The sequence below is a fragment of the Podarcis liolepis genome (assembly GCF_965112155.1).
Source record: "Podarcis liolepis genome assembly, chromosome: 12".
Classification (NCBI taxonomy): domain Eukaryota; kingdom Metazoa; phylum Chordata; class Lepidosauria; order Squamata; family Lacertidae; genus Podarcis; species Podarcis liolepis.
In genome coordinates, this window is record NC_139563.1 from 948,083 (window position 1) to 976,059 (window position 27,977).

The 27,977-nt window shown below is 58.3% G+C and overlaps 1 protein-coding gene across 3 annotated transcripts in view; it reads left to right on the top strand.

Annotated features, from left to right (window-relative positions):
- AGAP3 (ArfGAP with GTPase domain, ankyrin repeat and PH domain 3) overlaps positions 1 to 27,977 on the top strand; it is a 99,475-nt gene extending 71,498 nt beyond the window's left edge. For all 3 annotated transcript variants that reach the window (XM_083466678.1, XM_083466677.1, XM_083466679.1), the window contains 7 exons: positions 11,656 to 11,844; positions 15,631 to 15,792; positions 21,833 to 21,987; positions 22,585 to 22,675; positions 23,438 to 23,660; positions 26,847 to 27,102; positions 27,230 to 27,977. In XM_083466678.1, coding sequence (XP_083322804.1) covers positions 11,656 to 11,844; positions 15,631 to 15,792; positions 21,833 to 21,987; positions 22,585 to 22,675; positions 23,438 to 23,660; positions 26,847 to 27,102; positions 27,230 to 27,454 — 1,301 coding nt within the window. In that variant the 3' untranslated portion in view covers positions 27,455 to 27,977. The remainder of the gene's footprint in view (positions 1 to 11,655; positions 11,845 to 15,630; positions 15,793 to 21,832; positions 21,988 to 22,584; positions 22,676 to 23,437; positions 23,661 to 26,846; positions 27,103 to 27,229) is intronic.

Below are 27,977 nucleotides of genomic sequence, written 5' to 3' on the forward strand. Positions count from 1 at the left end.
CTCTCAGCACTGCAGCTCGGAGCCCAGTCCCGGCCAGCCTCACGTGCCAAAGATGGCTTGGGGCTGGGCCCCCAGGCAGCCTCTGCCATGCCCTGCCCTTGCCTGGTGCTGCTGCTGCTGCTGCTGAACATTCGAGTGCCCGGTGCTATGCAGAGTCAGTGCCACAATGTTCCCACCCCGGAAGGGCAAAGGGAGGTGGCACGCAGATGGGCGCTTGGTGCACAGGAAGAGGAGACCTTGGTGTACCTGGAAGGGAGGTGATGGTAGGGGGGAAGGGTGTGTTTCCTCCTGAAGGCCCATGGGGAACGGGTCGGTATGCCTGCCCAGGCTCCAGGAGGGGTCTGCTCCTCACCTTGCCTGGTGCGCGTTTGGAATTCTGCTCTGGATTCCAGAGGAAGGAGAGGTTTGGGCCTTGTGGAGGGGGGCAGAGTGCATACGGACTGTGGGGCTCGCTCTGCCCTTCCGCCCGTGGCGTCATTGGTGCGCGTGGGGCTGGCTCGTTGGCTTGATTGTTCCCCTCTTAAGCGCGCATGGCTGGCATGTGCTCTGCCCTTCGCCCCGGCCAGGCACGTGCCCTGCCCCCCCGTCCCCCCGCCCGCACCGCAGGGGCAGAGAGCGCGATTGGCTCCCCCAAGCCCGGTTGCTTTGCCTGCTGTGATCATGTCACGTCGGGCTCTGTCGATGTTAACATCTCATTATCTTTGTTACTGTAATTACATTATCCGCTGCTTTATGCAGAATTATTCTCCAAGGACTAATTGATGGATCCATGTTTAATTCATTAATCATTAGCATCAAATTCGACAATTACAGTGCACACTGATTGTGGAATTTCAAATGTAATGAGGGAAGAATTAACAAAGAAAAGGGAAACCTGTTTGGCTGCTGCTCTGCTGCTCGCTACGGGGGTGATGACATTGAGGCAGGGGGAGAGGCGGGGGGCGCTGGGCAAGGGAGGGAGGCAGGCAGAGCCAAGACCCCTCCCTCGCTGCTTGAAGCAGGGGTCCCTGGACTCCCCTGCCCTGGGAATGGGGGCAGCCTTCTTCAAGGGGTCTCTTCCATGCCCCCACCCCCGCCAAGGCTGAGCGGCCTCAGGTGCGAGGCCTGACTGCAAAACCAGCTCCTCTCCTGGCAGAAATGTCTGTGTGGCTCCCCGCTGGATCTTGGCCAGCCCTGCTCTCTGTCCAGGCAGCCCTGCACATCCCCTTTGCAGCTTACTTAAATGCCCCATTAGCTGTGGCCTTCCTACCCACCTCCATAAAGTTTCTTGTGTTGAAATCTATCAGAAATTCAAATAAATAATAATAACAACAGCAACAATAATGAACTTTGACCAAAAATGGAAGAAGCATACAATCATTGTTTTCGCCAAACCTACCCTACTTTATTTTTAAAGGTTTTTAAATTTATTAAATTTCTGTACCACTCTTCATCCAAAGATCACAGGGTGGTTTACAGTATAAAAACACAAAAATATATACCATAATAACAAAAACAACCCCCCCAAACACACAGAGAGAGGGGGGAGTCTAAAAGGCCATAGATGGTTTAATTAGCCAAAGGCCTTTACTGTTTTAAAAGCATGCAATGATATAGTGTATGACTCCTTAGCAAACCCAGCTGTGCGTCATACATCAATGGAAGGTGTTATTTGGGGGCGGGGGGTTAGAAGCAGCCTGCAGACCTTATAATCTTGTAGAAAGTTGTATTTTAAGTTTGAAGGCTCGGAGAATGAAACAGCTCCGTCGTGTAATTGGTGATGAGCAGCAGTGCCTTCAGCTCTTCCGCTGAACTTCGTGCCATCTTCCCCATCCTTGGGCCTTCCAGACTACAACTCCCATCAGCCCAAGGGCTACATGGCGCTGAGGCTGATGGGAGTTGCGGTTCAAAACACCAGGATGGAAAAGGCTTCTCTATGGCACTGAGGAAGCCTTCGTGGAAAGGGGGGGCTGTGCTTCCCACCCCCAGGACACTCTGCAGCAGGTGCCACCCCCTCTATGGTCAAAGGAAGCTGCCCTTAACTCAGGTGTGTCTCTTTTACACCTGCCCCACACAGCACCTTTGGCTGAATCCATGCCTGGAATCTCTTGATGTTTTGTAAAATTGATTGATTGATCATTTTTATTTGGTTTTGCAAATATAATTTTATAACAGTCCAAATACAGTGGTACCTCTGGATGCAAACTGGATCCGATCCAGAGCCCCGTTCACATCCAGAAGTGAACGCAACCTGCATCCGTGCATCTGCACATGCGCAGGTCGCAATACGCCGCTTCCGCGCATGTGCGTGACGGCATTTTGAGCGTCTGTGCATGTGCACGCAGCGAAACCCGGAAGTAACATGCTCCGTTACTTGTGGGTCATCGCGGAGCGCAACCCGAAAATATTCATCCCGAAGCTACTTCAACCCAAGGTATGACTGTACACATCCATATATAGAGATTACTCTGAATCTCCAGACTTCCCCCCATCCCCTTCATGGGTCCTATTATTTACATTATAACTGCATATTATTCTGTAAGCAATCCATCCATATCATCCATAATGTTTGTTACGTTACAAGTGAGATTAAAATCCTGATGTTTTCATCCGCTTGCAGTGGTCTCCTAAATAGATTATTATTATTTCCCCCCATTCGTTTTTGTCCTCTTGGTTCCTGAGCTTTCCAGTCAACTTTACCATTTCAGCATAGTCCATCCGCTTGGTTTGCCATTCCTCTCTGGTTGGGATTCATTCTTCTGTCCGTCTCTGCGTGTGTTTTGTAAAATTGAAAAACAGCTCAGCGAGGTGGGCTGGCAAGGGCGATGAGGCAGCAGTTCTGACTTTGAAGGTTGCAGCTGCAGCTGGGGAGGGGCCGCTCAGCCTTTCCCACTTGCCATTCCCCTTCCCTTGTCTAAATCCCCCATGCCCTCGCACCCGGCGCTGGGAACAGGCACCCGTTTTCTGCTTGGGCCCTGATTGCCATGGCGGGGGGCGGGCAGGTTCGGTCACGAAAAGAAGCTTAGGAGATAAAAGGTGTCTCTTCCCCCAGCATCCCCTCCCCCCCCCCCCCCGCATTTCAAAGTTTTATTTTTGCTTTAAGAATTCAGGTGGTGATCTGAGCGTGGAGCTGCCCCCCCCCCTTGGCCGGGCCTCGGCTTTGTTCCCAGGGGTCCTGCCAAGCCTTCCCCCATCCTCCGGTGGGTGGAGGGGGCCTGAGTTTAGGAGGCGCCAGCAGCGGCCTCACCACTGTGGGGGGGGGGTGTCTGCTTGGCAGATCTGCCTGGCTCACACCAGCCGCTCATTCGGGGGGGGGGGCTGCACCTTTATATATTGATTTGTGTCGTAAAAATTTGTACGCTGCTTGCTTGTTAAAAACAAAAACCTCAAAGTGGTTTACAAAGGATAAAGGAAGGAAATCAAGATGAAAATACAGCTGTACTTTAAAGCGTGCAAAAGTTAAAATACTAAAACAGATTAAAATCCTTTGCGTGTGTTCCTTCCAGCGCCTCAGAGTGCTGCTTCTTCGGTCATACAGAGCTCTCCTCACAAAACGCCCTGGCAGTATTACTGTTCCGCTCTTTATTCTGAAAGGGTCTCCATTTTTATTCGTTTCATTATTTTTTTTATTTCGTGAAATTGCACACTGCCTGGTTGTGGTTTGTAAAAGCATAAAATGAGAACACCAGGATAACATTTCAGTAGTTTTAAGACACACACAAAATTAAAATACTAAAACCAGTTAAGATTCACAGCAACTTTCTAAGCGTCTGGGGAGGCTGGTTTAAGCAAGAATATTTTCTGACAGGCTCTGTGAAAGGTCCAGTGAAGGCGCCTGCTTGATGTCAAGAGGCAGGGAGTTCCACAGGGTAGCTCTGGAATCATTGAGTTCTTGCCAATGTGGAAAGGGTATGATGGGGTGCCCGGGATGATGCCAGTTCCACTGATGGAGGGGGCACAGGTCAAGTAAACAAAGAGAGGGTGGGGGCCTTTTCCTTTCGACTCTCAACAGGCTTTGCCAGCTGCAGAAATGGGTCTTTGCCACCAGGACAAATGCGCTTGAGGCTTTTTGTGTTTTTAACTGTCTAATTTGTATGTGAATCGCCGTCAATGCTAACGCTGCTCCTGCCTTAGGAGGGAGGAGTCTGGTCAGTGGCGGAGGCCAGGGAGCTCAGGCTTTGCCATGCTCAGTTCCCAGAGCATTTCCTTCTTAAAAGGTCTCTGGCAGCAATGCCAGGGGAATTTCAGGGGGTGTTGGCCGGACTGGGTTCAGTGGCCCCTCGGAGGGGGGTGTCAGTAGAAGGCAGCTCCCTGCGCTGTTGTGCATAATTATTATTATTATTATTATTATTATTATTATTATTATTATTATTATTAATTATTATTATTTATTATTATTATTATTATTATTATTTATACCCCACCCATCTGGCTGGGCTTCCCCAGCCACTCTGGGCGGCTTCCAAAAGAATATTAAAATACTATAATACATCAAACATTAAAAGCTTCCCGAAACAGGGCTGCCTTCAGATGTCTTCTAAATGTCTGGTAGTTGTTTTTTTCTTTGACATCTGGTGGGAGGGCGTTCCACAGGGTGGGCGCCACTACCGAGAAGGCCCTCTGCCTGGTTCCCTGTAGCCTCACTTCTCGCAGCGAGGGAACCGCCAGAAGGCCCTCGGAGCTGGACCTCAGTGTCCAGGCAGAATGATGGGAATGGAGACGCTCCTTCAGATATAATGGACCAAGGCCGTTTAGGCCTTTGAAGGTCAGCAGCAACACTTTGAATTGTGCTCAGAAATGTACTGGGAGCCAATGTAGGTCTTTCAAGACCGGTATTATGTGGTCTCTGCGGCCGCTCCCAGTCACCAGTCTAGCTGCCGCGTTCTGGATTAGTTGTAGTTTCCGGGTCACCTTCAAAGGTAGCCCCACATAGAACGCATTGCAGTAATCCAAGCGGGAGATAACCAGAGCATGCACCACTCTGGCGAGGCAGTCATGTTTTAGTTGAGGAGCAACTTGCACATTTGATGCAAAATGAGCATCATAGGATAAGAAAGAGCACAATGTCCTGTTAAGCATCTCCTGTCCCTCCCGATCAGACACAGCTTGGAAACCCGGAAATGATCTCTTTCAGCTTCTGCCTTCTGGAAGAAGGTACAGGGTTATAAAGACCAGGACTAGCTGCCTGAGAAACAGTTTCTACCCAAATGCAATTCTTGTTTTAAATGCAGTATAAGGAGTCTCTCTATAGTATATTGTATTTTAAAATGGGGTTTCAGAGTTTTTAGGGGGTTTTGAATGTCTTGTGTAGATGTTTCAATTTCATTGTTCTGTATGGGGCAGTGACAATAAAGATATTGTATCGAAAGCTAAGCCCCTGAGCCCCACAAGGCTGGGCTTTTTTGGAGGAGGGGTTCCGTGGGTGTTTGCTTTCATTGTTGCATTTGCCCCTCACCTTCCGCCAAGGAGCTCAAGGTGAGCTGCTCCCCCAGCTGCCTCCTGCTCAGACAGAGCCAGCGCAGGTGTGCCAGTTTCTGCCAGAGACAGCCCATCTAAGGGGAGCAAGGGCCATCAGCTGCCTTGATGTGTTTCAGCAGTTACAGTGGTGCCTCGCAAGACGAAATTAGCGGCTATTAACGGCTTAGCGGCTTTAAGAAAAAGGAAACAAACTTGTAAGAACTCGCAAGACGTTTCGTCTTGCGAAGCAAGCCTATAGGGAAATTCGTCTTGCGGAACAACTCAAAAAACGGAAAACTCTTTCGTCTTGCGCGTTTTTCGTCTTGCGAGGCATTCGTCTTGCAGGGCACCACTGTATTGGGATCTGTCCTTGTGAGCAATCCTAGAATCAAGATTGCAGAGTTGGAAGTGACTGCCAAGGGTCATCGAGTCTGACCCCCTGCGATGCAGCAATCCCAGCCGAAGCATCCCTGACAGGTGGCCAACCAAATTCCGCTTTAAAACCGCCAAGCAAGGAGAACCCACCACCTTCCAAGGTTGTCCGTCCTGCCAGCAAACGGCTCTCACCCTCAGAAAGCTTTCTCTGAGGTTTAGTCAGAATCTCTTGTCCTTTGAATCCGCTGGTTCGGGTCCTCCCCTCCGAAGCAGCAGAAGACAATTGGCACAGCCTCTTCCTGCCTTCAGGGACGCGGGTGGCGCTGTGGTCTAAACCACAGAGCCTAGGACTTGCCGATTAGAAGGTCGGCAGTTTGAATCCCTGCGATGACGGGGTGAGCTCCCGTTGCTCGGTCCCTGCTCCTGCCAACCTGGCAGTTCGAAAGCACCTCAAAGTGCAAGTAGATAAATAGGTACCGCTCTGGCAGGAAGGTAAACGGCGTTCCATGTGCGACACTGGTTCACCAGAAGCAGCTTAATCATGCTGTCCACATGACCCGGAAGCTGTCTACGGACAAACGCCAGCTCCCTCAGCCTATAGAGCGAGATGAGCGCGCAACCCCAGAGTCATCCGCGACTGGACCTAATGGTCAGGGGTCCCTTTACCTTGACCTTGACCTTCCTGCCTTCACCTTGAGGAGAAAGAGGGGGGTGGGGGTCATTTGTCCCAGGGCCTCTCCCTCAGCAAGGCCCCCCCTGTCCTCTGCCGGCTGAGCCTGACTTCTAGCTGCTCCCTTCCCAGCGCCCAGATCTGTGCTGATGGGCCTGACATTCAAGGGCTGCTCCAGTGACTCCTCGCCTGCCTGCCATGCCATTTCCAGCTGCACAGCTCTGTGAAATAGCTTTCCGAGGTGTCTCTCTGCTCAAGCTCCCTCCTTCCCTCCCTCTCTTCCTCCCAACTCCCCAGAGCCTTGCAAGAGAAGGCCCCCCCCCTCCGCTCTTGGCCCTCAGCCGCCTCCCGGGACACCTGCAGGGAACAACGGCAAAGGACCCTCTGGTGCCTTGGGCACTGGGCTGCAGCCTGCCAGTTTAGCGGGCAAACTCTGGGTGGCCCCAAGTTTCCAGCAGCGCTGTGGGGCCTTTTCTGTCTGTCAACCGTCAGGCCTCCTGGCACGACAGGCAGGGAGGGAGCCTGGCAGGGGTGCCACGTAATGCTTTGCTGTGGGCCCCTGTTTTGCCACGGGCACATGGGTCTGGCCGTTCCTGCCTTTGTGGGCTGCTGCTCCCAAATGCGCTGCTGGCAACGCCCAGCCCAGAGGGGGTGCAGTGAGTGAGCTGTCCTTCCAGGGGGCTTTTGCTGTGGAGCAGCCTCCACCTGCCCCCCCCCCAGCCCAACACACACACACACGCCAGGCCCACTCTGAGGGGAAGGCAAAGACTGATTCCCCATCAATGGAAAGGGACTTGCATGCCTTGAACTGGCACAGCAAGTGGCTGGCTGGATGAAGGACAGCAGCAAATTAATGGGGGGGGGGTGTTGTGTGACCCATTGTGCACTTTATCCAGAATTCCTCACTTGAAACCCAAACAGGGGACTCAAGGGGAGGCTCTGCCCCTGTGAGTCCTCTGAGTGCCCACCCCCTTGGACCTCCATCTGAGGACTGTGCTGGGCCCGTTTTCTGCAGCACGGCAGAATGAGCTTGTGGCTCCTGTGCCCCCTTCCCTTTCCTCCTGATGGGCAATTTCAGCCTCCAGCTTCCTTCTGCCCAAGCCCCCCTGTTCCACCCGCCTTGCCTGGCACATGCCAGCTCCCAAGGACCGGGAACCTTCAGAGGGAGAGCTGCTGCCATGAACACAAGTTGCTGCCCCCCCACCCCCCAGCGCCAGGCAATGACCACGTCAGGCTGATGAGCTGCCGGCAGCTTGGCTCCTGCCTCCCACCTACGAGCCCCTACTCAACCTGAATGTCTGAATCCACTCGGTCTGCCCGGGTTGTGGGGCCTGTAGCTTGGAAGTGTCTGGAATCTGCTGGGATGTGAGGGTATCGTCCATCATGACAGGCAGGTCAGGTGGATGCCTTGAGCTGATCCCAGGACCCTGGCTGTGGGGGGGGGGTGCTGTTAACTATGGCTTGTTGGGGGGGCATCCTTGCCTGCGGGGCATTGGCCCTCCTTTTCTGTGCCCAGCACAGAACTTCAGCTAACCTAACTGATGTTCTGAGCCCCCCAGCCAGGTGTGTCACAGGTACTGGCTGTCTGGCATCTCAGGCGAGTGACAAATTGGAGTCGTTCTAGTCCAGAGCAGTTTGGGAGCTCTTCTTCTCAGCAGGTGTAGTTCACCTGAGTTCTTCTCAAATCCCACACCAGGGTCCTTTTTTAAAAAATAAAGGAGAGACAGGAAGGATGCTTATCTCAGGTGGACTTCCAAATTAGGGAGCTGAATGTGGGAAGATTCAGGGGTGATAAAAGGAAGTCCTCCTTCGGGCAGCACCAAGTTAAATGATGGAACTTTCTCCCCCAGAAAGCTGCGGTGGGCTTCCGCTTGGGTGGCTGGAAAAGAGGGTTGGACGGGAGGGCTCTCAATGGCTCCTAGGCACGATGGCTGGACTCTGACATCCCCAGCTGGAGGCAGCAACGCTTCTGGTTGCTGGAAGCTCCCTGCAGAAGGAGGGCTGATCTTGGGCTCACGTCCTGCTGGCAGAGTTCCCCACCATGGGTTGGCCCCTTTGAGAACAGGATGCTAGGCTAGAGGAGCACCTGGCCTCATCCAGCAGGCTTCTTCTTAAGTTTTTATGCCCCACCCTGAGTCACATCCCTCCTGAAAGACCTACACTGGCTCCCAGGATGTTTCCGAGCACAATTCAAAGTGTTGGTGCTGACCTTGAAAGCCCTAAACGGCCTCAAAGACCCAGTAGACCTGAAGGAGCGTCTCCACCCCCATCGTTCTGCCCGGACACTGAGGTCCAGCTCCGAGGGCCTTCTGGCGGTTCCCTCATTGCGAGAAGTGAGGTTACAGGGAACCAGGCAGAGGGCCTTCTCGGTAGTGGCACCCGCCCTGTGGAACCATCAGGTGTTAAGGAAATACAGTGGTACCTGTTGGTTACGTACTTAATTCGTTCTGGAGGTCCATTCTTAACCTCAAGCTGTTCTTAACCTGAAGCACCACTTTAGCTAACTGGGACTCCCACTGCCACCGCCGTGTGATTTCTTTTCTCATCCTGAAGCAAAGTTCTTAACCCGAGGTACTATTTCTGGGATAGCGGAGTCTGTAACCTGAAGCATATGTAACCTGAGGTACCATTGTAAACAACTATATGACTTTTAGAAGACATCTGAAGGCAGCTCTGTATTGGGAAGTTTTTAATGTTTGATGTTTTATTGTGCTTTTAATTTTCTGATAGGAGCCACCCAGAGTGGCTGGGGCATAACAATTATTATTATTATTATTATTATTATTATTATTATTATTATTATTCCAGTCCTTTTGTGAATGGCAACCCCCCCTCCCTGCATAAAACTTGTGTGCCTGTTGCACCTTGTGTTAGGATGGAAGTCAGGAGTGGGGGGCCGGGGGGGGCGGGTGGGCATTCCAGAGGGCCTGTGCTCACAATGCCACTGCTCTGCCCAGAGGTGGGAGGGTGGCTGGTGGGGGGAGTCGAGGTCTTGAGAAGGCTGCCCTCCTCCTCTTGCTCCTCCCGCTGCTAGAGGCAGGTCCAAGACATTTTGCCCCCTGAGATGGACCCCAGAATGATGTCCATCTCCCCACCAGGGAAGAAGGGGCGAGAGAAGTTCTGCCTTAGGAACAAGGAGAGAGGGAAGATTAACGTTGGGATCTGCTGCCCCAGTGAATCGTCTTCCCTGGCAGCCCTGGCTGGGACCTCGCAGCTCCCTGTCATCTCCAGCTTCTGGCTGGGGGGGTCTTGACCATGGCTGCTCCCGCCTGCCGCTCCTGCGGCCCCTCCCCTCCTGCCAGGGAAGGCAGCAAGAGAGATGGATGTGGCAGCCGGGAGCCGAGCACCAGCTAATTACCCTTCCGAGTATGTCTTGTAAATTAAGGGCTAATTAGAGGCAAAGTCAGTGTCATGGTTTTACACGTGTTTTTCAGGCGCTGAACCGCCAGAGGGAGGGGGAGCTCAGCGGAGCAGAGAGCGGGCGGCCCTGTCACTCATCCCAGGGTGGGGCAGGGGAGGGGGCCAGCGGAGCAACAAGGCTCCCCTCGGACCCCAGACCCCTTTACACCCGTCCTGGCAATGGTCAGGTCCAGGGCTTGCTCTCTGTGGCACAGAGATAAATATCAGCACAAGGCTCTGGCCGGGTTTGGCTTGAGAGCAGCTGCCGTTGCTTGGAGCCCCAGCTGTGTGGGGTGGGCAGCAGGGGCTCGGGGGCTGCCTTGGCACAGGCTGACACAGCCCCAGGGCAGCCATACTGCACTCCTCTTTGAATCGTAGTGCTGCAAAGGGGTCTCCAAAGGGCATCTAGTCCAACCTCCTGCAATGCAGAAATCACAGCCAACACATCCCTGACAGACGGCTGTCCAGCCTGTCTTTAAAAACCTTCAGGGAAGGAGAGTCCGCCCCCTTCGAAGGAGGGAGTCTAGCCAGGATGGTGCCCCCTTGTCTCCCCATCAGCCTCTGTGCCCCCTCCCCTTTGCCCCGTCCATCTGGGGGGCTGCGAGGCAGCTTCAGCCCCAGCCTGTGGCACTCTGCCTGGTCTCCCAGGCCTCGCCTTCCGGGGCCCGGAAGGAGTGCTTGTCCTCTGCCCCTTTCTCTCTGGAAGTGCCCAGGGCTGGGAAGATGGGGCCGCTTCCTTGAAATGGGGGGGGAGGGGATGGGTTGGCCGGCTGGGGCTGCCTGGCCCCCTTGCTCAGTGCAACGGGAGGGGAGCAGCGTCCGCGCTGGCGGCTTTTGCTTGGTTCTTCCCAAAAGTTTTGTTCCCGTATTGTAAGGAAGGTATAAATGCCGGGACACGCCGGCAGAGTGGGAGTTCCTGTGTGCCAAGGGGTTGGCAGTGCCAAGGGGGGAATCCTGAAGGGCGTGTGGTGTTTTTGCTAGAGCAGGAGGGAGGCATTAAGCACCAAGAAGGGCAGAGGGACAAGCCCTCTGCCCCCAGACTCTGCAATGTCCCCTCCGGGGTTCTCTGGCCAGGGGTTCAGGCTGGTCCCTCACAGGACCCCACTGTCTGTCTGTCTCCCTCCCACTGATGCCCCTCCTGCTGCCCTTTCCATCAGATGAGTCAGGAGGTGCCAGGCCAGAGGTGGGTGGGCTTGGCCGCTGCGGGCACAGACGGGCAGGCAGGTCAGAACTTGCGGTTGGCAGGAGCGTGGCCCCCTTCTCACCCTGGCCTTTGCCTCTGTCTGGCTCCCTTGTCCATTTCCCCACCACAGGAAACTGCCATTGGCCTCTCGGGCAAGTGGCCCCAAGGACCACATACTGGGGGCAGAGGGAGGGGGCACAGCTTGCTGCTGCCCCCCTTTGGTGGTGGCTGGGGTGGGAAGCTGGGGTGACTCAACAAAGCTGTTTCCCCAAGCTGCCCTCGACAGGTGTTTTTAAGGCACCGTAAAGCAGCGCCAATTAGCAGCTTACCTGTAGCCTTTAGGGGCAAAGGTGCCGTTTTGCGGGCAGAGGGGCTGGAGCGCCAAGCAATGGGGGGCATCAGGGCAGCCAGCCCCCCATGCCCAAATATAGTGGCTCCACCTGCCTGCTGGCCTCCTCTTGTCCTCAGAGGTCCCAGCGCCCTCCACGGGGCCTTGGCCTCCCTCTTCCGAATCCCTGGGTCTGGCTCCATCCCTCCGCTGCAGATGCCCAGGTGGGTCTCCCCATCACCTGGGGCTGTCTCTCTCCTGCAGGTGCCCCCCACTCGGCCAGCAGCACCTCCCTGCACTCGGAGCGCTCGGGCAGTGGCACCAACCTGGTGGGCTTCAGCATGAAGCCGGATGGCGGCGGCGGAGGGGGCATGCACCAGCGGTCCTACTCTGTCTCCAGCGCAGACCAGTGGAACGAGGCCGTCGTCCTGCCTAGCAACGTCCCAAACCCAGGTGAGTGAGTGGCAGCAGCAGCCGTGTGTGTGCGTGTGTGCGTGTGTGTATGGGGGGGACAGGGAAGGGGTTTGTGAGTTTTGTGCTGTGGGAGGTGGGCAGACCTGCTGCGGTTTGCCCCTGCAGCTGCCCCTCCATATCTCAGCCCCCGTCTTCAGAGCTCAGCCCATGGAGTGGGACAGCTGCAGGCCAGAAGTTGCCCCACCCCCCAGGAGGTGGGGGTTCCCCTCTGCCTTACTCCTCTGCCCTCTCCATGTTCCGCTCTTTATTCCAAGCCTGGGGCCCCAAAGTGTTTCCACAGGGATTGGGAAGGGGAGAAGGCAGGAGAAAAGGGGCCAACCCAGGCAAGGCCCCGCTTTGCCCAGGACCAGGGGAGGTCGGAGGTCAGGCCTAGAGGGGCAGAGGGGCGGCAAGGGTCTTCTGCCTCCCAGGGGAAGGCTCTGGCCACCCTCTCACGCCTGCCTGCCTGCCTGCCTGCCGGTGGATGTGCTGCACCCGTTGTCTGGCTGCAACAAGCAGGAGCCCCAGCAAAAATCTCTCCTGCCTCCCCCCTCCCCCCCTCCCCTCCCTCCCTCCTGCACGGGTGTTTCAGGACAGTTGAGTGAATTAAAATAATTCATACATTTCCCAACGTAGCCACTTTGCCGAATTGGAAAATAAATGCTTCTGTGCGGCATCCATCACTCGGTGCTTCCTGGCTCTGCCGCCGCACTAAAAAAGCAGTTAAATGCACATCAAGAGTGGAGGAGCCATTTCCATGCCTGCTCGCCCCCTTGTCGTTCTCATTAGCGCGGCAGCCGCCCCCCCACTCCCTCCCAGGGGCTTTCGCAGTTTAAAGAGAGCCTCTTTATGATCATTACCGGAGTCCGACTGCGCCGCCGCCATTTGGAGCTGGGGAGGCTCCTCATTTGTAACTGTGAAAAACTATCAATTTCGGCGCGCCTGATGCAGCGCCTCCATCATTGGCCCCATCAGCTCCCTGCTGGAAGCGAATTAATCAGACTGTTACTGCTGATGGGGCAGAGCGAGAGAGAGAGGGAGAGAGAGGGAGAGAGAGAGAACGAGTGAGCGGGCGGGAGCCAGCCAGCCAGCCAGTGGATGTGGGGCATGGCAGAGGGCTCCTCGCCCATCGCCCAGGTGGGCAGGGCCCTGCCTGCGCCACCGGGACCTGCCCTGGCCAGAGGCCACAGCAGAGGAAGTGGGGCTCTGGCCCCTGGCGGTGGGCAAGGCTGTCCTTTTAGCAGGCCAGGGGGGGGACAGGCAGTGGCCGGAGAGCCCCATGGCTCTGGGAGCCCTTGGCAGATGGGAAAGTTCACTGCTCTGCCTGCGTGAGCATTGCTTGGGATGAGGAGTCTCTTCCCGTATAGGCGGGTTGGTCTGGATGACCTTTGAGGTGCCCTCCGCTACCACCCGGCCCTGTTCCCAGGGCTTTTCCTGCAGCCCTGGCAGGTGTCGAATTCCACCCTGGTCCCCCTCCTTGCCCGTGGTGCTCAACCTCTGGGAAGAAGAAAAGCCGGCAGGAGTGGGGAAGCGGGGGGCCAAATGTGGCCCTCCCATTCTCTCCGCCTGGCCCTTGGGACTCTCCCCAGCCCTGCCTTGCAACCTCCTGGGGAGCTTTTGCCCGGCTGCAAGGCGTCCTTGAGCTCCGCTTGGCAGGTGGGCGTGGGCAGAGTCTTGCCCAGCTGATGAAACCCACTTTGGTGGCCCGTTCTTGCCCCACACGTGCCCCCAGAAGAGAATGTGGCCCTCTGGCTTGGAAAGGCTTCTCCCCCCCCCCAATCTGGCAATAAAAAGAGCCTCCTGCCACATTTGCCCCAACCTGCTGTTTCCCCCAGTGCCCAGCCAGATGCCCCTGGGAGGCTGGCAAACAGGGCAGGAGCTCTCTGCCCCCTACGATGCCCAACGCCTGCTCTCCTGGTGCCAGAGGTGGCGTGTGGCCCCCGGGACTGGTAGGCACTGGCAGGAGAGAGGGCCCTGACAGAGGAGAGAGGTGGGGAGGAGGCCATGAGTCGGGCGCCTGTCCTGGGCGGGGGCTGGGGGGTCAGGAGCCCTTCGGAGGTTGGCCCTGGTGGCTGTGGGGCCTCCAGGGCCAGCATAGGAAGGGCAGGGCTTCTCCTCTCCTCGGACGCCAGCCCAGAAGCCATTGACTTGGTGTGGTCCCCGTGGCTGGGCCCCATCCAGACCCCCTGGCAAGGGGGCCACTTCATGCAGCCAAGCCTGGAACAGAGGCAGTCTCCTCATTCTGAGACGGAGCATTTGGTCCAGTGGTGTCTGCACGGACAGGCAGGGGCCTGGGGTGGGGGGGTGTCTGAGACCTGCTTGCAGGGCGTCTGCTCTGCTGCCCAGCTCTGCCCCTTCCCCACATTGGCCCTGGCTGGGTTTGCGACACATGGGGCTGCCACATGGGCAGGCGTTTCCTGCGGCAAGGACCCCACAGCTGAGCACGGGTGGGTCTGTAGCCCAAGGACAGGACCCCCCAGAATGATTCGGCCCCTGCTCCCCCCCCCCCGGGCCTGGCAGGCACCTTTCCCTTTGCAGAGGAGGCTGAGAGAGACCCCTTTCTCTGCTCTGCCCCTTCCGTTGCCCCTCTCCGCCTGTGGCTGAGGCCCTGCTGGCTTGTCTCTGCAGGGCCCGGATTCCCTCGCTAACTTCTGCAGCCGGGGGGGGGGATCCTGAGCAGGGCAGGATCCAAAGGAAGTTTATCCCCACCACCACCTGCCTGTCTTCCCTGCCCCCTGGCATGGCGGGGGTTCAGAAGCAAGAGGGGCTTCCCCCAGGGCCCCCCCCCAAAGTCCTGCTCACAAAACAGTTGGCGTTCAGGGCATCAGCTCCTACTCTGTGCATTTCATCCTGTGCGCAACCTGATGTAGTTTCATTCATTTTAATTCGTAAAATTTGCACGCCCCTTGATTGTCGGAAACCTCAAAGCGGTTTACAAAATGAACGTTGGGTGGTGGGACGTTGGGGGCTTTTTAGTAACACAGGTGAGCCTGCTGTTTGTGCCGGGGGTCTGTTTGCAGAAGGGCGGGGGCAGCCCACTCCCCCCCCCACTCCCAGTGAAGGGAGACCAATGTCTCTCTGGGGTTGGAGGAGCCCCCCCAAAAAAGCCCCTGCCCTTGGGGGGTGCAGGGGCAGCACTGCCCGGGTTCCTTAGCCGAGGAGGGTGGGGTTGGGCCGGGGGGGGGTCTGGAGCGCCTGGTGGGGGGGCTTCCGCATTTACGCTGATTGGGAGCCGGCGCTCTCTGCTCCGCGGCTGGAATTGAATGTCAGGCTTCTGATTTTGTTGCTGGTCTCTAATGAAATTTGACATTTAATGGTGAGAGCTGCGGCGGCGTGTGTGCGTGTGTGTGTGATCGGAGCTTGATTAGCGCACTCTAATTGACAGTAATTAGCCAGCTCCCTGATTGTTTCTAATTCTGCTATTAATTGTAAGGAACAGTATGATTGAGGATAAATTTGGCGCGTGGCAGGCAGGGATATGGAGGCACTCGCAGAGACCCTCCCGTTCCTGCCCCATTGGCGGGGGGGGGATCTGCTCTGCCCTCGGGGGGTGGCCTGGCCCTTTCAGTGGGGGGGGGGGCAGGGGAGGCATTGATATCCCCCAAAGGGGGTGCCTTCCTAGGGGCAGGAAGGTAGTAGAGGGGTGGGTTGCCTGCTTTTATTGTAGAGTTGGGGGTTCCCAGGTGTCATCCAGACCAACCCCGCTTGCGTGGGGCATGGGGGTCGGTGGGGCGGGTGTGCCGCGGACGGCGCGTCTGACGCTCTCTCTCCTCTTTCCGCCCCCAGCCAACGGCACCGCCGACTCCCTCAGCTCCAGCCCCAACGTGTCCAGCACCGCCAGCCCCAAGCTGGAGCCCCCGCCATCCCCCCACGCCAACAGGAAGAAGCATCGCCGGAAAAAGAGCACGGGCACCAGCCGGCCGGACGGGGCTGGGACAGTGGCCGAAGGTACCTTGGGGAACCGGCCTGGGGAGGGCGAGGGTGGGCCTGCTTCCCCCTTCAAGGCGCAGGAGCCCCCAGGAGAGGGCAACGGAGTGGGGGCTTCCATCCCAGGCAAGCAGCCGCTGGTTCCTCGGAGGCTGCGTAAAATCACAGAACTGTAGATTTGGGAGGCAGCCCAAGAGGCACCTAGCCCAGCCCCCTTGTTCAGCCTCCAGAGCATGCGCAGAGTCCAGCTGGGAGGGCCTTGAGAGCGGTCAGGGCTGGGGCCTGTCCTGAGCCTCGAGGCCTGGGCCTTTCCAAGGCCAGCCTGCAGGGGCGTTGTGCTTCCCAGGAAAGCCCAGCCTTCCCTCCGGGGTCTGTGGGAAGGGGCTTCTCGCTTGCTCAGGGGGTCGTGCGTTGTGCTCAAGGAGGAGACACTGCCCAGGTTGAGTTAAATGGGGCAGCTTGGGCTGTGCAGGGGGGAGAAATAAATATCTGCTGCCTTGACAGTGAGGCTGCTAGTCCTCAAGGAGGGAGGGGGAGACCTCAGCTGAGCCTGTCTGTCTCCTAGTCTGTGCCGTGCCTGGTCTGGTGTGTGTGTGTGTGTGTGTGTGTGTGTGTGTGTGTGTGTGTGTGTGTTCGTGTTCCCCTCGCCTGGGCTTGTGAGCTGTGTGTCCTGGGGGAGCTGAGTTAAACCGTAGCAATATCCTGGGGGGTCTAGGACATCCTTGAGGCTTTCAGGGGTGCAGGTCAGCAAGCCCCTTCTCTGCGCAGAAGGAGCAAGAAGGATGAGGCCTTCTCCTCCCCAGAGGAAAGGCATTTGCATTGGTTAGTGGATCTCTTCACATGCTCAGGAACCCCCATGGCTCCTTCTGGCAACACGCCAGGGCCTCTCGGGGGAAGAGGGGCTTTGCATTCTCAACCCCAGCACCTATTTATCCCTTGCTGCACCTTCTGTGCAGAATGAAGATTTGGGGGCAGACTTGTGGGGAGGGCAGACCTGGCCCTCTTTCCCTGCAGCTTGATGTGCCCCCCCAGCCCCCTCATTTTGCAGCGCCCAGGAATCGGCTGGCTCGCTGCATCCCCCTCCCCCTATCCCACGCCAGGGCCCCCTTTCCCCCCAGCGGAAAAGGCATTTGGGGCTGGGGAGGGGGGCTTCCCGCAGGCAGGCAGGCAGCCCCTGTGCCTCAGGTTGGCACCCTGGGAGAGTGGGTGAGGTCTCGGGATGAATTGCCATCAGTTTATCTCATTTAGGAGGTAATCAGAGGCGAGGACGTGCGGCGCAATTGAATCTTCGTTGTTCTGAAGTATCATAAATCACGCATGGAGCTGTTGCTTTTTTACATGGCCGCATGTTAAAGAGCGAGGCGCCGCCGCCACTGTGTCAAACTGCTCAGGGAGCGTCTGCAAAGTGCACCGGGGCGCGTCAGGCAGCTGTGGCAGAGGGCGGCGGAGCAGCCCCCCCCCCCCGGCCCAACTTTTGCAAACTCCCTGAGCAGCTGGGTGTGTGGCTGCTGAACTCCTGGGAGCAAAACTTGGCCGGTGGGGCTGGGGAGCCAGGGATCGGGGCAGGGTTCCTCCTCAGCTACTTCCTCCCGGCCAGGATCCCTTGGCTGTCTGTCTGTCCCTGGCCAATGAAGTCTTCCTGGGCTTAAGGAGGGAGGCAAGGGGCTCAGTGCCGGCCTGGCAGCCCCTCAGCACCTTCCTGAGCAGCAGCCCAGTGATGTGCTTTTGTCACAGGGAAACCGGCGGCTGGCAAAGAGTTTCTTTGGGGCGGTGGCTGTGATTAATGCTGCCCGTCAGGGCCTGTTGGAGAGCCCCTTGCTGCCGGCTGGTGGGCGCTCCTGAGCGGCCCCCACCAGATTGCCAGGGATTACGCCCGTCTCCGTGTGCCTCCTGCTCCTTGGCAGCCCTGCTGGATCCTTGCCCCCCACCCTCCCTGCCCCATGTCCCTTTGGCAACCTTGCCTCCCCACTTCCTGCAATGGAGGGGCAAGCTAGGAAGCTGCCATGCCCCCCTCCCCTCTCCAGCCCCCCAATCCCCTGCTTCTGGCTGCCCCTTCCTGGCCCCCAACCACAGGGGCTGTGCCGGGGGAGGCACTCCTCGCTTGTGAGGGCTCCCCCCGCTCCGTTTCTGTGGGGCGGCCTTCAGCCGTGTGCTTGTGGGCTCCCTCCGTCTGCCTGGCAGTGTGGGGTGGAGGGGGGAGGAGGGGGGCTGTCCCTGATGCACTAATACAGGTTAGGAATATTGGGTTTAATGAGCTGCAAAATGAGGCGGTAGCGCGATGACATTTACGAATGGCGCCCGCCTCGTGCATCCCCCCCACAACGCCTGCTCGATTGCGGAGGTGCCAAGTCCCTCTCGGAGCGATGAGGGGCTGCCATGATGCCAGGGGGCAGCCTTGCTCGTGGGGGTCCCTGGGCATGGGGGGCCAGAGAGGGGCCCGGCTGCGGATCCCGCTCACACCAGCAGCCCTGGTGTGAAGAAGGCAAGGGGGCAGGTGCTTTGCCGTGGAGCAGCGGAGGGTGGCATGGGGCCAGCCCCATAGCGAGTGGGGTGGCGGATCTCTCCCTCCTCCCACGACACCTGCCGAGGGACGTCGACTCCTACGGCACGTGCTCCCTCCTCGAAAGATGCCCTGGGGAGCAGGTGCAAGCAAGGGGGGATCCTGGCCTCGCTCCCCTGCTCCCCTCGTGGCCTTGCTAATTTCCCTCTCATTTGGAGGGCTTGTTGCCCAGGCAGCGTTGGAGACGAGGTCGCAGGGTTAACACCCATTAGCAGCCGCTGCCGCGGCGAGGAGGCTGCCTGGCTTGCTCAGGAGTACTTCAGAGCGTTCAGCCTGCGAAACATCATCAAAAAATAATCAAGAGACGCACTCGCTCATTCCACTGCCCACTAATTCCTGGGGAGCCGCACGCAGACGTGGCTTAGCCGCACCCCCCCCCCTTCTCACACCCTTCCCGGCCAGCCCCACGGCAAGCGAGAGATCCGGAGCAGGAGACTCTCTGTGCCAAGCCCCCCACGGCCCCCTCGCCAGCCTTTCCGCAGAAGCCCACCCCAGTCTCTCGTCAAATTACCCAAATGCTCCTCTAATTTCTCAGTTGGTCAGTCACTGAGCTAATGAGTTTGGGGAGGGGGGAGTGAGCTGCTGGGCCCAGAGGAATGCACTGAAATGGGGGGGCTGCCTGGCGAGGCGCTGAGCTCTCTTCCCCCTCCCCGTTGTTTCTCCGCATTGGAGTCCCGCAGAAATGGAGAGGACCCCTGGGGGGGCGGGAGATGCCCGGGCTGCTGCCCACCTCCCCTCATGGCACAGAAACCTCCTCTGTTCCAGGCACAGGCTGTGGGGGGCGAGGTGGGCAAGGGACTGGCATGCATAAGGCCACATGTCCTCCTCCAGGGGTCTCCTCCGGGGCCCCCCAAGTCCTGCTGCAGCTCTAAATGTCCCACCTGCCAGGGCAGGGATGGCCGGAGACGGACGACTGGCTGGCACGGAAATGTGGGCAGAGCGCCATGGCTTTGTCGCCCCAAGCAGTGCCTCCTGATGCTGCACCTGTGACTGGCACCAAGGAGCCTGCAGCGATGCCCACTGTCCTGTCTAAGAAGGGGCAGAGGACAGTCACAAGGGGGTCAGGAAGGGTTTGGCAATCCTTGGGGACCGAAAGGTTCAAAGGGAGATGCTCAGGGCAGAGACTGAGGTGTGGGAAGCCAAGAGAAGGGCTGGCCAAGGCTTTCTCCCCTGAACCCCACCTGTCTCTCTCTCTCTGCCCCTTCCCCTCAAGAGGTGGGTGGGCAACAGGCTTAAAGCCTTGGCAGCTTTCCCATGATGCACTGGGGGAGGGAGTGGCGCTGGAAGGAGGGAGCTGGGAGCCCCGACCCCTAGCTGAGCAGGTGCCATCTGGAGAGGGAGGCTGGGCTCTGGGCCCCCACCCCCCTGGTGGAGAGGACTCTTGGGCGCCTGTTCTGCTCGCTGGGTCCCCCTCCGGTTGACTGTGAGAAGAGGAGGCTGGACTAGGGGGGCCATGGGCCTAATCCAGCAGCCTATCCTTGGCTTCATTGCAGGGGGGTGGGCTGGATGACCCTTCCGGCTCTGTGGCTCCAGGCTTCTGTGATCCAGCCTCCGCCAGGCAAATGGTCCATTGCTCGGAGGGCTGCCTGCTCTCTGGCCTTGCTCCTGGAAGGAGGACTCCTTGGGCAGCTGCAGGGACGAAGGTGCTTGTGCCAGGCCTGTGGCTTGGCAGGTGCAGAGGGGCTCCCTGGAGCTGGGGGGGCCTCCCAAGGGCCCTCCCTGGAGGCCCCTGCCTGACCTGCCTGGGTGTGGGGGGAGCAAGGCAGGTGCCCCTGGGGGCGAGGGAGCGTGGGGCCTGGGGAAGGGGCCTGGCTCTGCCCTGCCTGCCTGCCTCTCACAGAGAGTGAGGAAGCCACATTATGGAGCTGAGGATGTTATTTGCATAACACTAATTAGGGAATTACACATCATTTTGCTATGAGCTGGAGCCTGGGCTGTGACATCGCATGGGATGATTACTCCTGGCCCCCGGCAACTCTCCTCCAGGGCAGCAGCAGCAGCAGCAGCTGGGCAGGCATCTGCCCTGGGGGGGGGACCCCCTCGACAGCCCCTACAAACTGCCCATCTTCTGGCCCCTGTCCTGTCTCCGGATGGGGCCACTCTGGGAGGCCCCTGCAGGAAAGGTCAAGAGACTGCTTTGCTCTGGCCGCTGCGCACCTCCTCCCCAAACTGGACTAGGTCCTAAAATAAAAGCATGCCCAAAAAGATCCCTCCATCATTTTTGCCTGAGGCCATTTAGTCGCCCTGCAGGCCACCAGTTGCTCCTCCTGGACTGTGGGGGGCCCTGGGGGTCTCCCTTCTCAGGTGACCCTGCAGTGCTGCTGCTGCTCCTGAGGAGGGGCTGCCTCTCTCCTCCCAGGTCCAGCCAGGCCCCGGGTGCAGCCATGGGCAGGACAGAGGCTGTGGCTGCCAGGGGAGCCTCACTGCCCCCCCCCCACTGCATGGCTGGCAAGAGTCCTGGCCGAAGTGGATTGTGGACTGATCCTGGGAAGTGCTTCTTCCTGAGTGCGGATGCCCCGATTCTGGACCAGTTTGCACACATCAGCTCTGGACCACCACTCCCATCCGCCTCGGCCTGCCTGCCTTCCGGTGCCGCGTCCGGTGGGCGTTGCAGTGCAGGACCAGGTGGTGAGAACAGTCTGCTGCCTACGGCTGCTTCTCTCATCCCCCTGGAGCTGCTTTCTCTTTCTCCTTGCCTCGCCCCAAGGTGCTGCTGCTGGTGGCACAGTCCAGCCTGGATCCGGCCACCAGGCACTTCTGGGTTGTGACTCGTCGGCTGGATGCTGCTGCCCACGCATGATGCTTGTCTCGGCCGTGCAAGCCGTGGGGAGAGACCCTTCTGCCCAGAGAGGGCTGGATCTGGGCTCCCCCTGGTGGGAGGGACATCGTCACTCGGAGAATATAGACCACCCTTCATAAGGGGCAGCTTGCAACATTGCATTCACAGCACTGCATGTTAAGGAGTTGTGTTGCGTTTGATGGGACTTTGATGCCACCCATCTGAAGATTAGGGCGGGGTAGAAATGGATTAAGTGGTTCCCTAAAGGAGGGGAGTAATAGAGAGACAAAGGTTGCCTGGGAGTCAGTGACAGGGGCTGCACGTCAAGGTTTGGGGCCTAAATGGCGTGGGGGCACCACCCGACTCTCCTCCAGGAAACGAAGTTTGTGACGTGTCTCCCCTTTGCTGGAGACAAGGTACTGGGTTGGAGAAAGAGCTTGCCTGCTTTGGCCATCTGGCAGCTGCCATCCACTCAGCCCTCTAATAATAATAATAATAATAATAATAATAATAATAATAATAATAATAATAATAATAATAATTTATTTATACCCGGCCCATCTGGTTGGGATTCCCCAGCCACTCTTTGCGGCTTCCAACGAAATATTAAAAATGCAATAAAACATCAAACATTAAAAACTTCCCTAAACAGGGCTGCCTTCCGATGTCTTCTAAGAGTCAGGTAGTAGTTCATTTCAAGTGAGCCTCTCTTTCTCCTCCAGAGCAAGACGAGTCCTTTGAGTTTGTCATTGTGTCTCTGACGGGCCAGTCGTGGCTCTTTGAGGCCTCCACTGCAGAAGAGAGGGAGCTCTGGGTGCAAGCCATTGAGAGCCAGATCCTGGCCAGTCTCCAGGGCTGCGAGAGCAGCAAGAACAAGGTAGGTCTGCTGGGGGGGGGGGGCAAAGCGGCTGTGATCCGCAGCCTGCCGGGAGGGGATCATGGGCCGGGTTGCCATCTCGTGTCACTGGCAGGGGTGTGGGGTTGCCCTGCTCCTAGGGGGACAGGAGCGGCGGATCAATGGGGTGAGGGCAGGGCAGGGGCAGCAGAAGAGCCCTGGGTTGGGGCAGAACCTCTGTCTGGGTTGAGGAGGGTCTCTCTGGCTTGGCACCTGCAAGACGCCCGCAGCACACCTGGCCGTCGAGGCAGGACCCAGCTGCCGGAGTGTCCTTGCACATGAGCAAACTCACTTTCTCTCACTCCTGGGGGTCCACAAGCAGATCTGAAAGCGGGGGGGGGGGGCTGGGAGCATCCAGGTCCAAAGATCCTGGCAGTTCTGATTCATGGTACCCGAGGAAATTGGGCGGGAGTTGGTCACCGTGATGGCACTTCAGCCCCTGCAGTCTGTGCATTGGCTGGGGGGAGACTTTCTCCTGCTGCTGCCTCCCCCTCCCTCCCCAGGGGCCCTGAGCAGGGAGGAGGCAGGTGGGGGGAGACAGGAACCCCTCACAGGACGCAATGTCTGCCTTTCTTTCAGGCTCGCCTGGGCAGCCACAGCGATGCGCTCGCTCTGCAGTCCATCCGCACCGTGCGCGGAAACAGCTTCTGTGTGGATTGCGATGCGCCCAGTGAGTGACGGCCTGGCGGTGGCGGTTGGGGGGGAGCAGGGGTGTCTTTTCCTGCTGGCAGAAGCTCCTCCACAGGTCTGGACAGAGCAACCAGAGGCGGGAAACTGTTGCCTTGGGGGTTAGGGAAAGCTCCCTGCCAGTGTGTGCCCAGGGCACTCTGGGCATTTTGTATCCCGCAGAAGAGAGCGGCTCCTGAAAGCACTGCGCCAAAAGTGCTTCTTGGGTTTTAGCAGCCGCCTGCTGCAGCCAGGATGCCCCCCCCCCAGACCCTTTTCTCCCCCACCTGTCCAGCCTGGGTGAGGATGGCTCTGGCAGGAGAGGGGCGCTTTTGCCCTGCGATGATTCCTCGCTGCCAACGGTCAGCCCTCACCAAACGCATCTCTGTCTAAAGCCAAACATGGGCAGGGGGAGTCTGGGGCCCTGCAAAAAAAAAACCAAGGCAGGGAGGGAGGGAGCTGTTGTCCAGGCTGCTAGGCTGCTGGCTCTGCAGCCCATTCCCAAAGGTGTTGGGTCGGAGGGAGGGACACGGTGGGAAGGTCAGCTTCAGGTGCAGATGACTATTGGGGTGCTCTGCAGAAACTCCTGGGGTGCTGAGTGGGTCCTTTGGGGGGTCTCCAGGCATTCCATAACACCCTGTCCTCATCTGGACCCTTAAATCTCACCTGAACTTGGTTTCTATGGGGAGAGAGGGAGGGGGAGCCAGCAGAAGCCACTCTCTGGCGGGGGTCCCTTTCAGGTGTTGATTTGCCTGCCCCTCCGCAGACCCCGACTGGGCCAGCCTCAACCTGGGTGCCCTCATTTGCATCGAGTGCTCTGGCATCCACCGCAACCTGGGCACGCACCTCTCTCGCGTGCGCTCCCTCGACCTGGACGACTGGCCCCTGGAGCTGGTGATGGTGATGACGGCCATCGGAAACACACTGGCCAACTCCGTGTGGGAAGGCGCCATCGAGAACTACCCCAAGCCGCCCCCGGAGAGCTGCAGGTAGGCTGTGCCTGGCGGGGGCCACTGTGCCCCCGCGGCCAGGGCTCCCGGGACTCGCCACTCGGGCGGCTGCCCCATGGGGACCTCCGTGCGCTTGGGGGGGGAGGTGCTCTTGTGCCTGGTTCTAGAAAGGGGGTCAGAAGTGCCCCCCGCCCTGTTCTCTCACTTCTCTAGTGCTTGTGTTGGATTGGGGCAACAGCCTCAGCCTGGGAGAAGAATCCCTTCCGGGGCAGGACCAAGTTCAGAAAAAGCGCTGAAACCCGAAGGAATTCTAGGTCCAGTGGGAGTTGCTTTTTGTTTGAGATGGCAAGCAAGAAAGTGGTGTGTGCATTTTTCAATGAATAAAAAGGAGAGGCTCAAAACATCTGGCTGCCTGAGGCCGAGGCCAAGCGGCCAACTAGCCTGGCCACTGAATCTTGCTCCTCCGCTGGTGAGGGGGCAGCCACCCTCTGACAAAACTGAGGAAGCAGCAGGCTAGCAAACTGAAGGGACTGGCGGGGGGCACCCTCCCCCAGCACCTCTGCCTAAGGTAGCTGAGAGGGGCAAACATCTAGCCAGTTTGCGATAACCAGAAGGCTGTAAGTTTAGGGTGGAGGTTCCAGGAGGAAGAGTTGACTGTTTGAAGGCATGGATTTGCATCTCGTAAATGCCAGAAACTCAGATTGAAAGGCCCAAAAAGGCGCACACTCGCAAAGGGGCGTCAGAATTGTGAGAGTACTTCTCTGTGATCTCAAACACATGTAGTCTGAGAACTGGACGTTCATAGACTTAGCAGACCTAGGAGTCTGAAATTTGGTTCATGGGCATCTCTGGATTTTAGGAACGTCTGAAAACCGAACATTTACAGTCTCATCCAGGGAGCAGTAGCCCAGGACCATGCATGGGCTCGGGGGGGGGGGGGAATCAGTCAATATCTCTTTATTGCACAGCGAAAAATTGCCTTGCAAAATGCCCAGTTCTGCAGTGCGGTGCAGTCACATCAAACATAATAAAACGGTCACTAATAATAATCTCTACAATCTATAATAGGTTGCTGCTTACAATTTTGTGACTGGGAGCAGGAGTGTCTGGATGGTTCCAGATACACCCATTCTCCACTCAGATCTATAGAGGAACTAGAAAACAGGCCGTTTGTATATGGCTCCCTCAAAATGGGTATCTGAAGAAGTGTGCGTGCACATGAAAGCTCATACGAATAACAAACTTAGTGGGTCCCTAAGGTGCTACTGGAAGGATTTTTTTAATAAATGGGGACTCCCTGTGCACCTCAAAATGACTGAGGTCCTTCCTCCCCACTCAGCTGGGAGGGACCAGCTATCCCCCTCGTCCCCTGACAGACGTTGCAGGGACCCATCGGCTGTGGCTCTTCCACATTAACTAGCAAGGTGGCATTTGGGACGTGAGGCCCAGGACGCCCAGAGCCCCAGGAGACTCTGAAAGGGGAGTTTCCTCAACATTCAAAGCTGTTTTCCGTGTGATGGGAGCCAGCAAGAGAGCAGGCAGGTTCCAGCCTGGGGTGGCAATGCTTCTTGGCTGACTGGCACGGGGCTCAGGACAATGTTCAAGGTGCAGCCTCCGCCACCAAGGGGGCAGCAGCAGAGTCAAGGGGGAAGCCCACCCCCAGGGAGAGGGGGGTCTCTGCATTCGTTAGAGCCCAGTTTGCCTCCACCGCAGCAGGGCAGCTCTCCAGCTGACCTGGGAAGGCAGCGCTGCTGCTCTTTTCCCGCTCCAAGCAGACAGGTAAAGCCTTAATTTCCGCAATTAGCACAGCCGGGCAGGAAGAGGAAATGCAAATGCTGGAGATTGCTTAACGCTCTGGAATCATCCCGTCCCCTGGTCTCTGAAGTTCTGGTGCGCTTCCTCGTAAGGCCAGACCTGGAGGTGGCGACGTGGGTGGAAGGTGGTTTCATTATTATTATAATTATTATTCGTTTGTTTCTATTCCTGTCAGGAGCTGCAAGGATTGTTCTCGCAGGCTCTTCTCCGCCAGGGCTTGGGGGCGGGGGGGCCTGAGACCCTCCGTGTGTTGCTAGAGTGCCGCCCCCCTTAGCCCTAACTATTGGCCATGCTGGCTTCAGGGGGCAGCTGGCAGCTGGAGCCTCACAGCATCTGGAAAAGGCCACAGGCCCCCCATCTCTGAGCAAGCCCTTGGAGGAGGAAGGCGCTTGGTTCTCCTGTCAGGGGAGGGCTTGGCTGCCCCAGGAGTCGGGTGGCTTTTCTTGGCCAGAGCTCACAGTGATTCAGAGAGGGGCTGGTGCCGCCTGGGTGGGGGGTGGCAGTCAGGACCCACTTTTGCATGCCAAATGCCTCTGCTGCTTCCCAGAAATGCCTGAACTCGGAGGTGCCACAGCACCCCCTTCGCTCCTGGGCCAGCCCCACCTCTGAGCCACAGCGGAGAGCAAAATCAGATGCCAGCCAGCTCCCCTTGGGGGCAGAGTGGGTGCCAAGCTGGCAGGGACACTGTGTGTGTGTTACGGATCTGGGGCAGAGCTGGTCCCCTGCCTTTGCCATGGCCACGGGGGGCGAGAGAGCAGGTCCCCTCTCAACAGCCTCTCTGCTTGCCGGAGAGCCAGGAGGCGTGGAGTGTGTAGGAGGGCCGATTCTGCGCCTGGAGAAGAAGGGGTTACAGGCGGTTGCATGGCTGGCCTGGCCCCTGGGGAGGCTGCCTTGTGTGTCCCTATCGGAGCCCCTGCGCTGTCACTCACTCATCCCGACACCCAGACAAGAGCCCTTTCTGCTGCCTTATCAGCGGATAAGAGCAGGTCAGGGGGCAGGAGGCACTGAGCATGCTCTGCCGCCAGTATTGATTGCGCCGGGCAAGATGCAGATGGATAGAATGGCCAGCAGATAGCAATGGGGTGCCGGCAGCATCGATCGGGGGCCCCTCGGCACCAGCGCCTTTGTGCGGGCAGCAAGACGCCGCTGGCGATAATGCCGCAGCCGCGACTCCGTCGGCGTCTAGCCCGTTCTTCCTGCCCTCCGGTGTGGGGGCTGGCCTTTCCGCTGGGGCTGTGTGATAGATGGCGATCCCGGGGGGCAGGCCGCCTTTATGGGGGGCGTGTGGGACGGAGACGTCTCTGTGCAGTGCCCCCTTCCCTGGAATCGCAGCATGGTGGGGGCGGAAGGGAAGCCAGGGGTCATCTAGTCAAAACTTGCAGCTGAAGCATCCCGCTTTTGCTTCTGCAGGGAGGAGAAGGAGCGTTGGATCCGGGCCAAGTACGAGCAGAAGCTCTTCCTGGCCCCTCTGCCCCACTCGGACGTGCCCCTGGGGCAGCAGCTGCTGCGGGCTGTGGTGGAGGACGACCTGCGGGCCGTGGTCACTCTGCTGGCGCACGGCACCAAGGAGGAGGTGAACGAGACCTACGGGGACGGAGACGGCCGGACCGCCCTGCACCTCTCCAGCGCCATGGCCAACGTGGTCTTCACGCAGCTCCTCATCTGGGTAACAGAGGGCCTTCCAAGGGGGTGGGGGGAGCGGAGGAGGCCGGGCAGGGGGCTGGCAGGAGAGGACCCCCCAGCTGCCCCCTCCCTGACCGGGGTCCTTGCCGCTGTTTTTCCTCTGCCTGCAGTACGGGGTGGACGTCAAGAGCCGCGACGCCCGAGGCCTCACCCCCATGGCCTACGCCCGCCGGGCCGGCAGCCAAGAATGTGTGGACATCCTGCTCCAGCACGGGTGCCCCAGCGACGCCGCCATGAGCTCCCTCACGCCCAGCCTGCCCCGCAGGAACATCAACAACAACGCCTCCCCTTCCGGGGCTCTCTCCCCCGAGCCCCCGTCCCCCACGGCCCACTGAGCCCCTCTGGCAGCGCTGCGGGGGCCGGTCCTGGCGGTAGACGGGCGTGGGGCAAAGGCACCGGCCCTGGGCACCCGAGGGGCCTCTCCTTTGCCATCCTGGTGGCCAGGCATCCTCCACATGGGCAACCCTCCTTCCCACCCCCAGGAAAAAGGGAACACGGGCCCCCAGAGGCCCCAGAGCAAAGGGAACCCCCTTCCCCTCCCCCTGGCTGCACTTGTGGTGTGTCAGTACTATAGAGGCCCCCCTTGCCTTCCCCTGCGTCCACCGCTGCAGCCTTACCGGGACAGACCTGGGGTGCCCCCCCCCCACTTTGGATGCTGCTCCCCCTTCTCCAGCCTCCCACCCGTCTCAGCCACTTGTGTATAAAATGTACATTGGAAATATTTATATGACGGTCTGTAAATAAGGTTTCTTTGCCGTTTGTGTGTGTGTGTGTGTGTGAGCTAGAGAGAGCGCGAGAGCAAGGAAGACCTGCCGCAGCAACCGAGCAGCTACCCAATAAAAGAACTGCCCCACCTCA